The sequence below is a fragment of the Anomaloglossus baeobatrachus genome, chromosome 8 (assembly GCF_048569485.1).
Source record: "Anomaloglossus baeobatrachus isolate aAnoBae1 chromosome 8, aAnoBae1.hap1, whole genome shotgun sequence".
In the NCBI taxonomy this organism is placed as follows: Eukaryota; Metazoa; Chordata; class Amphibia; order Anura; family Aromobatidae; genus Anomaloglossus; species Anomaloglossus baeobatrachus.
The window spans coordinates 178,873,121-178,885,782 of NC_134360.1; the positions used below are offsets into that span (position 1 = coordinate 178,873,121).

Here is a 12,662-nt window from a genome sequence, read left to right on the forward strand (position 1 = left end):
TCCACATTAAATCCACAATCGTTATACACAATCGACTTATCACACATGTGGTCCAAGCCACACAATATAACACAGCAATGAAGTGTTACCCATTGAAGGGGTGAATCAGCACAAAGCACATTTAATCCAATTCACACAATCTGACATAGCAACATAGTATTACCCATTATAGAGTGGTGAATCAGCACTGTAAGTCCTCTACCCCAATGTACATTTCGCAGATAAAGACGCTTCCTCAGGGGGCTGCCATTAATCCATGCACCCTCACCTTTTAAACTGTTGTGTCTGACTCAGATCACACCTGCGATCCCACGCCGACGCATGTGCGATGCAACTGCGCGTGCGTGCACCACGGCGGTGACGTCATGACGCACATGCGTCGGCGCCCGGTCTCACCTGCAATCCCTTATCGGCGCATGTGCGATGCCATCCACCGCCCCCCCGGGAAGGGACGCTCGTCAGCGACGCACGCGCGTGCTAAATGGCAGTGATGCCAGACGCACATGCGTCGCCTATGACAGCAGCGCCATCCAGGGGAGCGGCGGAGAACAGCGCAAACGCGCACAGGGATGCACCTGGGATGCAGTGAATCCTTATGAGGGGACGTAGTCCACTATTCCACATAACATCATATTAATAACAGTATGTACAGAAAATGTGCATGTACAATAAAATGCACTATATGTTCAAAATTGTCCACACTCATGATGACTTATTTTCTTCACAGGACTAAGTGTCCCCAGATGGTAAGCAGGACTCAATAGGGATCACATTCGTAAATAGTGTTCTTCTCAAGGCGATAGGAGAAAAGTTAACTGTAGAAAAACAAAAGATATTGTACATTTTAAAAATTGATTAAAAGCAGTGTAGGAGAGCTGTGGAGAGAAAGCTGCTATAACTACTAAAAAAGTACTAAAAAAGTCTCAAGCATGCTGCGCTAGGATCCAAAGATAAAAGTGGACACCCTATTCATATAATCTGTCAAGTGAATCTGCTCAAAGAAAGCATACAAATGACTTTGTTTCATTTAGCCCTATAGGTGACTCTGTCTTTAATAGGGTAATCCATTTACATTCCTGCTGTAGAAGTTTTTTGTGAATATCACCTCCACGGATCCCCACTGACACTCGTTCAATGCCTATAATCCTAAAGGTGCGGGGGTCACAGCCGTGTTTAGATCTGAAATGGCGTGGGATCGTCTTAAGATCATCTACATTGAGGACAGTTTTTGCAGCTAAAATGTCACGGACATGTTCTCTCGTCCGAACCCGCAGTTGGCGAGATGTCAGCCCGATGTAAATCAGGTTGCATCCGCAAACCGCATAGTATATTACCTGCGTAGTGGAGCAGGTTATATACTGCCGGATTTCAAACTCTTTATCTCCCCCAGAGGACTTGAACATTTTCGCTCTACTCATATTGGCACAAGCCTTACATCCGCCGCAGGGAAAAAAAACCCTAACTGGTGGGCCTGTGGCGAATGGTATGTTGGTGGTCGTAACATAATGGCTTTTGACCAACAGATCTTTTAGATTTTTATCTCTCTTATAAGACATCTGGGGGTAATCCATTAAATAGTTCTTTAAAGTTGGTTCTGTTTGGAGAACAGACCAGTGACGCTGCAAAATTCTCTTAATTTCTTCACTCTGAGAATTGAAGGTTGTAATAAACCTAACACAATCCCCGTCCCCAGAAGTTCGTGTCGAAGGTTGAAGTAAGGTTTCCCTAGTGGAAATCCTGGCCCTATTATAGCCTTGTTTTATGGCTCTATTACTGTACCCTCGTGACTGGAATCTCTTTTTAAGTATCTCTGCCTGATGTTCATATTTTTGTGGGGTGGAGCAGATCCGCTTCGTCCTCATGAATTGGCCAACTGGGATGGCTTTGATGGTTGAATAATGGTGGCTAGACCCAGCATGCAGCAGGGAATTAACTGCCGTGGGCTTCCTGAAGAGATCTGTCTGCAACTGACCATAAACATCGACCTCAATCTTGATATCCAGGAAGTCCACCGCAACCCTGCTGCACACATAGGTCAGCTTGATATTATAATCGTTCCCATTGAGTCGTCCCATGAACTGCCGGAGTCCATCCTCACTCCCTTGCCAAATAAACAAAATGTCATCAATATATCTCAGCCAGAGGGGCACATGATCTTCTGCCTGCGCGCCCTCGTCCCCCCACAAACCCCTCTCCCAATATCCAAGGAAGAGGTTTGCGAACGAAGGCGCGCAAGCCGCCCCCATGGCGGTGCCCCTCCGCTGAAGATAATACTGTTCTTTAAACGTAAAAAAATTATGAGTGAGGATGAACTCAAGCAGCGCCAGGACCAACTCACATGTGGAGCCATCCCAGTTGCTGTTCACAAGAAAGAAGCGGACCGCCTCCAACCCCTGTTGATGGTCTATGCAGGTGTAAAGAGATTCAATATCCGCAGTCACGAGGTACATGTCATCCTCGAGGGATATGCCATTAATTCTCTTCAACACGTCGGTGGTATCACGGACGTATGAAGGAAGGGCCTCCGCTAATGGCTTCAAATAGAAGTCCACAAATTTGCACACCGAATCGTTCAAACCTTCCATCCCCGACACAATAGGTCTGCCGGGGGGTTCGGTGGCATTTTTGTGGACCTTAGGAATGAAATAGATTGTTGGTGTCCTAGGGCACTTGATGGTTAAACCTTCATAAATTTTCTTAGGAATAATTCCCTGAATAAGAGCATCATATAATATGAGATCCAGTTCCGCTGAGAACGCCACTATCGGGTTAGATGGTAATTTAGTGTATGTGGTTCTATCCCTAAGTTGTTTTTGTGCTTCTTTTTCATATAAGGCCTTGGGCCATAGAACCACATTACCCCCCTTATCGGCGGGCTTGATGACAATGTCATCAAGTGCCCGCAATTCTCTCAGGGCTTTGCGTTCAGCCCTGGTGAGATTGTCAATACGTCGTGCGGTGGAGATCCCCCCTAGGTCACGGGTGACCAGTTCGGTGAAGATCTCCACCGCAGGACACGTCGACAAAGGGGGGTAAGTTGTAGATTGTAGACCCTTTTTTTTCAACAATCTTTAATGGCATTGTTCACTGATAAAAAAACGCATAAAGACGCAGTGAGCAAAAACGCACCAAATCGCGGCAAAAACGTGTGCGTTTTTTGCCGCGGGTGCGTTTTTGTGCGTTTTTTGCCGCAAAAAACGCGCAAAAATGCAGCGTCAAAAAAACGCAGTGTGTGAACATAGCCTTAAGCTCAAAAACGCAGCTTAAAAAAAAGTTGTGTGCGAACAGCAAAAATGAAAACTCATAGACTTTGCTGGGGAAGAAAAGTCATGCAGTTTTGAGGCCAAAAACGCACCCGAAAAACACGCAAAAACGCCGCGAAAAACGGACTGTGTGCACATAGCCTTAGGGTAAGTTCACACAGTGCATTTTTCGCGGCGTTTTTGCGAGTTTTTTGGGTGCATTTTTGCTCAGAAAACGCTGTGACATTGATTCCCCAGCAAAGTCTATGAGTTTTCATTTTTGCTGTCTGCACACAGCATTTTTTTTAGCTGCGCTTTTGTGCTGCACACAAAAACGCAGAATGTCAATTATTTTTGCGTTTTTCACTGCGTTTTCCACCCATTGAGTTCAATGAGATGTTCAAAAATGCAATGAAAAACGCACATTGCAAATATAGCTGCATTTTAGTGCGTTTCTATGACTAAAAACGCAGCTATAAAACGCAAGGGGTGGGTAGTAAAGTGACATGTACAGGAAGAGGATTCCTTCTGTCAGTAAATACAGAAGTGTGAATCCTCCTGGTACCGCCACTGCTGCGTCCACCTCCTGTCCTGTGCATGTCTGCTCCCGTGCGGCGCCATGGCCGGGCGAGAGGTGGAGGCAGCTGTGAAATCAAAAGTGAACAGCAGGAAAAAAAAATGTCATACTCACCTGTCTGCAAACTCCCGGTGCCATGTCCACTCCCCGCTCCTCTCCCGGTACCCCTGCTCTGGCTGTGTGCAGTGTCCCCGGGCACATCTGATGGCTGCAGGACCTGGCGATGGATCACCTGATGATGTCACCTGACGCGTCTGATCGTAACTCTCGCAGTGACGCCGGCGCCCGGCCAGCTTCACCTATCAGCTGATGCCATTAGATGACTTCATCACTGATTACTGGCAGCTCCTGCAGCGATCGGATGGGATCAGACTCCGCTCCAGGAGCTGCCGGTAATCAGCACATAAGTGAGTATTTTTTTTTTTTGCACTGATGCTTCAGCTGATTGTATAAACGGCTTTTATACAATCAGCTGCTGTGTCATGTGATTCACATCCTTGATCCTGACACATCATCTGATCGCTTTGCCTTCCAGCAAACCGATCAGATGATATTGGATCCGGATTGGACGGCGCGGGACCCTTGACCCAGGATTACTGCGGAGGGGGGTTCTTTATTTCAATAAAGATGGAGTCACTAATTGTGTTGTGTTTTATTGCTAATAAAAATATTTTTCTGTGTGTTGTGTTTTTTTTTTATCTTTACTAGAAATTCATGGTGGCCATGTCTAATATTGGCGTGACACCATGAATTTCGGGCTTAGGGCTAGCTGATAATATACAGCTAGCCCTAACCCCATTATTACCCAGCAAGCCACCCGTCACCAGGGCAGCTGGAAGAATTGGATACAGCGCCAGAAGATGGCACTTCTATGAAAGCACCATTTTCTGGGGTGGCTGCGGACTGCAATTCGCAGCGGGGGTGCCCAGAAAGCATGGGCGCCCAGAAAGCATGGGCACCCTGCACTGCGGATTCCAATCCACAGCTGCCTAGTTGTACCTGGCTGGACTCAAAAATTGGGCGAAGCCCACGTCATTTTTTTTTTTTTTAATTATTTCATGAAATTCATGAAATAATTAAAAAAAAAGGGCTTCCCTATTTTTTTGGTTCCCAGCCGGGTACAAATAGGCAGCTGGAGGTTGGGGGCAGCCTGTACCTGCCTGCTGTACCTGGTTAGCATACAAAATATGGCAAAGCCCATGTCATTTTTTTGGGGGTCAAAACACTCCTGCATACAGTCCTGGATGGAGCATGCTGAGCCTTGTAGTTCTGCAGCTGTCTGTTCTCCTGCATACACTAGTGGAGAATGAAGAATATATTGAAGAAGGAAATGACATCAGACTTTTTTTTTTCTTTTTTTCTTCAACAATCTTTAATGGCATTGTTCACTGATAATAAACGCATAAAACCGCAGTGAGCAAAAACGCAGCAAACAACGCACCAAATCGCGGTAAAATGCACCCGCGTTTTTTTGACGTGGGTGCGTTTTTGTGCGTTTTTTTCCGCAAAAACACACAAACGCAGCGTAAAAAATAACGCAGTGTGTGAACCTAGCCTAACTCCTAGCTGCAACCACCAGCTCGGGAGCACCAAAGTAAAAGGGGAAGGGAAAGATTAAATACCAAACACGGGACCTGACATTCCATTGCCAGTGTTCCTCCAAAATCACCATACCACCAACCCAAACTGGCAAATTACAGGGATCCACATCTCCGTGGACCCCCAAATACAATTTCCACCAACTTCGACAACCCACCCCAACCACCAAATTCCACCATGACCCTGGTACCCCTCAACACCTCACTTCCTGTGATAGCCAGCAGAGCGCCGACACTCACAGGAACACTGCATTTCTCCTAGTCAGAGTGATGCTGCTCTGATCAGCAGAAATGCACGAGCGATTAGACACTGCAGTGATAAAGTCCCCTAGGGTGACTAATAAAATAAATTTAAAAAAATGTAAAGGAAAACGTTTTTAAAAATAGGAAAACGATAAGAAAAATCTTAATTCATATCACCCCCCATTCATCCCATTGAAAATAAAACGGTTTAAAAAATGAAAAGTATACACATAAAAAAATTCCAAACACCAAAATTACGTTTTTTTTTGGTTGTCACAATTTTTTTTTAAAATGCAATAACAGGCGATCAAAAAATGTAGCATCTGCACAAAAATGGTACCATTAAAAGTCAGCTCCTGACGCAAAAAATAAGCTGTCAATGAGCCCCAGATCCTGAAAAATGAGAATCCTGAGGATCTTGGAGAATGGCAACAAAAGAGATCCTCTTTTTTGGACACACTTCTGAATTTTTTTTAACCCCTTAGATAAAAGTAAAAGTATACATATTTGGTAACTACAAAACTGTACCGACCATACTGACACATCAGTTTTACCATATATTAAACACTGGGAATAAAATATCCCAAAAACAATCGAGAAAGTGCACTTTTCTTGTGCAATTTAACCACACTTGGAATTTTTTCCCTGTTTTCTAGTACACTATATGGTAAAGCTAATGATTTCATTTAAAATTACAACTCGTCCCGGAAAAAAATAAACCCTCATATGGCAAGATTAAAAATAAAAAAGTTATGGCTCTTGGAAGAAGGGCATGAAAAAACGAAAATGAAAAATGGAAAATCGTGAAGAGTTAAACAAAGCTGAATTGTTTTTGATGCTTCTGGTATTTTGCTTTGAGAAAACGATATTGGTGAAGATTACATATGTTTTTGATGAGTTTCCGCATGTGCTTATTTCACCTGCTGAATTTGACCATCAGCCTGAACAAAAAACAGCGCATACCAGGAAGAGAAATTGACATGTTGCAGATTTGACTTACGAGCCACAGGTCAGTTTACATGGAGTTAACAAAAAAAAAGCACAGTAGACATGAGATTTCTATAAGTCCTATCCGCTGTGCTCTTAACGTAGCAAAAATATGCAGGGTCAAAAACTCACTACAGACTCATCGTGGGCACAGAGCCTAAAGGGTGCTTTACACGCTGCAACATCGTTAGCGATTGCTGGCGATGTCGCAAGCTTTAGCACCCGCCCCTGTCGGTGGTGCGATATGTGGTGATTGCTGTCGTAGCGAACATTATCGCTACGGCAGCATCACACGCACATACCTTGTCAGCGACGTCGCTGTGACCGTTGAACAATCCCTCCTTGAAGGGTGCCAATAGCCAATAGAAGCGAAGGGGCAGAGATGAGCGGGATGTACCGCCCACTTTCTTCCTTCCTCATTGCCGGTGGACGCAGGTAAATAGATGTTCGTCGCTACTGCGGTGTCACACATAGCGATGTGTGATGCCGCAGGAAGGACGAACAACATCGCTACTTACCTGTCAAAGATTTTTTGTTATTAAACGACCTCTCCAAAACAAACGTTTTTTGGCCTTTTTGCGATCGTTTTAGATCGCTACAGCCTGTCACACACTGCAACGTTGTTAACGACACCGGATGTTCGTCACAAACACCGTGACCCTGACGATATATCGTTAGCGATGTCGCAGCGTGTAAAGTCCCCTTAAGAATAGTATATACCCTGCGTAATAATCACTAGTATTGTCTCAGAGTATACTTTATGCCTTGTATGTATTTGTGATTATACATGTTGTGAATTAAATATCCAGCTGACCTATTTGTCCTGCTTTTTTAAGGCATTGAAAATTTTAAAGGTCAAATAATACATTGCCGAGAATACAAGAGGCCTGTTGGTTTTGATGGGAAACGAGTTTTAATCATTGGAATGGGCAACACTGGAGTTGATATCTCAACTGAGTTATGCACAAGAGCGTCACAGGTATGTTTTACCCCACTGTAAGAAACAAGTTAAAGACACAGATTAGGGGATCTCTTAAGGCCGCTTTACATGTGGCGATTTATCGTGCGATCGTATGAGCGATCGCACCCGCCCCCATTGTTTGTGCGTCACGGGCAATTTGTTGCCCATGTCGCACAAAGTCGGTAACCCCTGTCACATGTACTTACCTTGCAAATGACCTCGCTGTGGGCGGCGAACATCCTCTTCCTGAAGGGAGAGGGACATTCGGCGTCACAGCGACGTCACACAGCGGCCGGCCTATAGAAGCGGAGGGGCGGAGATGAGCGGGACGTAACATCCCGCCCACCTCCTTCCTTCTGCATTTCCGGCGGGACGCAGGTAAGCTGCAGTTCATCGTTCCCGGGGTGTCACACGGAGCGATGTGTGCTGCTTCGGGAACAATGAACAACCTGCGCGCAGAAGGACATTCGATTTTTTTAAAATGAGCGACATGTCAACGAGCAACGATAAGGTGAGTATTTTTGCTCGATCACAGTCGCTCGTAGCTGTCACACGCTACAATATGTCAAACGATGCCGGATATGCGTCACTAACAACGTGACACCGACGACATATCGTTAGATATATCGTAGCATGTAACGGGCCCTTTAGGCCTCTTTCAAACATCAGTTTTTTGCCATCAGTTGCAATCTATCGTTTTGTGAAAAAAACGGATCCATCGCTGGATCCGTTTTTTTTTTTCTCATTGACTTGTATTAGTGACGGATTGCGACAAATGGCCTCACGTTACATCCATCGTGCGACGGATCCATCATAAAATATTTGTCCAGTTGACGTAGCTGACGTCCACATGAACGTTTTCTGTCTGCGTTGAAAAAACGGAGAGTGACGGATCCGTCGATGTCCGTCGTTTGTTGTAATAAAAGCCTATGGGCGCAGGATCTATCGCAATACATCAAATGACAGATTCCAGCGACGGATCCGTTTTTTCAACCGAGCATGCTCAGATGAGATGTAAATTCATTTCTGGTCAGAAAAAAAGTGAAAAAAGTTGTACGACAGATCCATTTTTTTTTTTTACAGGATCCGTCGCATCAGTTTTACCACAATCTGCGACGGATTTGTTGCATCAGTCACAAAACGGATTGTGACTAATGGCAGAAAACTGATGTGTGAAAGAGGCCTTAAGAAAAGAGGTCCAGCTCACCGAGTGGAGATGCTATCAGTCTATGACAAGTTTGGATATAACATTGTCAATATTTGATTTTATCTGGTTGGATCAATTAAGGCAAATATTTCTGCAGGCCTAGGTAGATAGAAAGGAGATTCCCAACAAGAAAACCAACATAAAGGTCACACAAGGCAATCGTATAAACTAAGCAATGGTTTTTGGAATACAAAATACAAGGGGGAAACAAGATGTGCTGACTATGCAAAAAGGAGACAGTGAGCAAGACACACAATTCTGAAAACATTAGGTAGATTAGGTAGATAGAATAATTAATGACCACCAGAGAGTGATGACACAAATGGTAACAAGGCCAGTTATACAATTAATGGAGTTGGTGCAATGTGACCTGTGTGTGCCCGCAATAGTCTGCCTCCCACTATCCTATAGAGTGTAAGCACAGGGGCAGGGTCCTCTTCCCTCTGTACCAGTCTGTCTATTGTAGCTTGACAATCTATTCTTTATGTAACCCCTTCCATGTACAGCACCATGGAATCAATGGTGCTCTATAAATAAATAGTAATAGCAATAATAAAGTAAATGCATGTGCAGTGGTGTTAGGCTGAGTTCACATGTCCTGTACCCATCCATTAGAACAAATCCTACAGAGATCCGTTGGGAAAAAAGTTCTGCAAACACAACTTTTTTTTGTCTGTTGTTAAATAACTGATTTCTGCCGGATCCGTTTTTTTAACATTGGAGTCTATGGAGAACGGATTAGTTAACAGATTGCTAATTAGTCATCGATTATTTTTGCATTTGTAACTTGATTCATTTTTTTTCTTACAAGATCTTCTTACAAATGGAAGATAAATAGCAATCTGTTAATGAATCCATTCTCCATACACTCCAATGTTAAAAAACTGGATCTGACAGAAATAATTTTGCCAACGGATCTCTGCAGGATCCATTTTAAAAGATGATTACAGGACATGTGAACTCAGCCTTGGACCAACTGTTACAGCTGTGTATTGAAGTTACGCAAATTATTGCCAAACATGATGATCTGAGAACACTGTGCCGAAACAACTCCAACTACACTGTGTGCAGAATTATTAGGCAAGTTGTATTTTAGAGGATATTTTTTATTATTGATCAACAGCTATGTTCTTAATCAACCCAAAAGACTCATAAATATCAAAGCTTAATATTTTTGGAAGTTGGAGTGTTTTTTTTTAGATTTGGCTATCTTAGGAGGATATCTGTTTGTGAAGGTAACTATTACTGTGCAGAATTATTAGGCAACTTAATAAAAACCAAAGATATTCCCATCTCACTTGTTTATTTTCACCAGGTAACTGCACAAAATTTACAAATAAACATTTCTGACATGCAAAAACAAAACCCCAAAAAATTAGTGACCAATATAGCCACCTTTCTTTATGATTACACTCAACAGCCTACCATCCATAGATTCTGTCAGTTGCTTGATCAATTTACGATCAACATTGCGTGCAGCAGCCACCACAGCCTCCAGACACTGTTCCGAGAGGTGTACTGTTTTCCTTCCTGTAGATCTTATATTTTATGAGGGACCACAGGTTCTCTACGGGGTTCAGATCAGGTGAACAAGGGGAACATGTCATTATTTTTTCATCTTTTAGACCTTTATTGGCCAGCCACGCTGTGGAGTAGTTGGATGCATGTGATGGAGCATTGTGCTGCATGAAAATCATGTTTTCTTGAACGATATCGACTTCTTCCTGTACCACTGCTTGAAGAAGTTGTCTTCCAGAAACTGGCAGTAGGTCTGGGAGTTGAGGTTCACTCCATCCTCAACCTGAAAAGGTCCCACAAGTTCATCTTTGATGATACCAGCCCATACCAGTGCCCCACCTCCACCTTGCTGGCGTCTGAGTCAGAGTGGAGCTCTCTGCCCTTTACTGATCCAGCCTCTGGCCCATCCATCTGGCCCATCAAGAGTCACTCTTATTTCATCAGTCTATAAAACCTTTGAAAAATCAATCTTAAGATATTTCTTGGCGCAGTCTTGACATTTTATCTTATGTTTCTTGTTCAAAGGTAGTCGTTTTTACAGCCATATGGCACACCTTGTGCTTTTTGATACTTGCAGCTCTGAAATATGGCCAAACTGGTGGCAAATGGCATCTTGGCAGCTTCACTCTTGATTTTCCTCAATTCATGGACAGTTATTTTGCGCCTTACTTACAACTTACAAAAGTTTGTCAATTTCAAGACTGCTTCATCCCTCTGCAAGACATCTTACAATTTTGAACTTTTCAGAGCCCGTCAAATCTCTCTTCTGACCCATTTTGCCAAAGGAAAGGAAGTTGCCTAATAATTAAGCACACCTTATATAGAGTGTTGATATCATTACACCACACCCCTCCTCATTACAGAGATGCACATCACCTAATTTACTTAATTGGTAGTTGGCTCTCAAGCCTATACAGCTTGAAGTAGGACAACATGTATAAAAATTATCATGTGATCAAAATACTCATTTGCCTAATAATTCTGCAGTGTAAAGCACTAAAGGGCTAAATCTTTTACCTGGTGGCGATAAACCTCGTGTGTGGTGGGAAACGCCTGTCCCTGACTCGCGCTTCAGTGTACCTTTGTTACCCCCTGAGGGAGCAGCATTGATTGGTCTGGAATCGCATTAAGGTGCTTTATTTTAGTGATGCCTGCAATGGAACCTCCTTTAAGATTGACTCCTTTCCGCATCGTATCTTATCTACTATTTTTTAATTTGTAGCAGACATTCTAAATAACCTCTCTACTTAAATCGTTACCATTGTTTAAAAAACAATACATATACAGAATATATACTGTATATATATATATATATATATATAAATATATATATACACACTCTGTATATATACGTGCAGCATATATATACAGTATACACACATGTATATATATATGTGTATATATATATATATATATATACGTATATATATATATATATATATATATATATATATACATATATCTGTGCAAAAGTTTTAGGCAGGTGTAGAAGGACAACAGAAAAACTTGTGTTAACAGCTTATTTTTAGCAGTGACCAAAATGCAAAGTGAATGAACAAGAGAGAAATCTACGTCACATCCATATTTGATCTGACCACTCTTTGCCTTCAAAACAGCATTGATTCTTCTAAGTACGCTTGCACACATTTTGAAAAAATTCAGCAGAGAGGTTGTTCCAAACGTCTTGGAGAACCAACCACAGATCTTCTGTGGAGCTATGCTTATACAATCCTTCCTAATTGTATGGAATCCCACATATACTCAATGATGTTGAGATCAGGGCACTGTGGGGACCATATAATCACCTCCAGAACTGCTTCTCTTTCTTTATACTGAAGATGGTTAATGACATTGACTATATGTTTTAGGTCATTTTCCTGTAGCAGAATTCAACTACTCCCTGATATTGCATTACAGATAAGTGTCTGACAATGTTTCCAAGTATTGATGATGACACACGAACAATCTTGACCAAATCCTCGATTGTAATATGCAATCCAAATTTGCTAGGAAACTCCTCCATTCTTCAATGTTGCCTGTAGACACTCATTATTGTACAATTTTCCAGCCCTTCAGCAAACAAACTGCGTTTTGTTACAGGCAAATATTTCACATTTTGACTCATAAGTAGAGATGAGCCACCCCCTAAAGTTTGAGTTCGGTTCGGTTTGCCGAACGGTGCCCCGTTCGATGAGCCGTTCGACGAACCGTTCGTCGAACTCTCGAACCCCATAGGAAACAATGGGAGGCAATCACAAACACATAAAAACACCTGGAAAACACCCTCAAAGTTATCCAAAAGGTGACAAACAACTCCCAAGACAACACA

The 12,662-nt window shown here is 42.8% G+C and overlaps 1 protein-coding gene across 4 annotated transcripts in view; it reads left to right on the plus strand.

The window, feature by feature from the left end:
- The window catches only part of LOC142249368 (dimethylaniline monooxygenase [N-oxide-forming] 2-like), a 261,688-nt gene that overhangs the window by 200,872 nt on the left and 48,154 nt on the right, over positions 1-12,662 (plus strand). For all 4 annotated transcript variants that reach the window (XM_075321000.1, XM_075321001.1, XM_075320998.1 and 1 more), the window contains one exon: positions 7,484-7,626. In XM_075321000.1, coding sequence (XP_075177115.1) covers positions 7,484-7,626 — 143 coding nt within the window. The remainder of the gene's footprint in view (positions 1-7,483; positions 7,627-12,662) is intronic.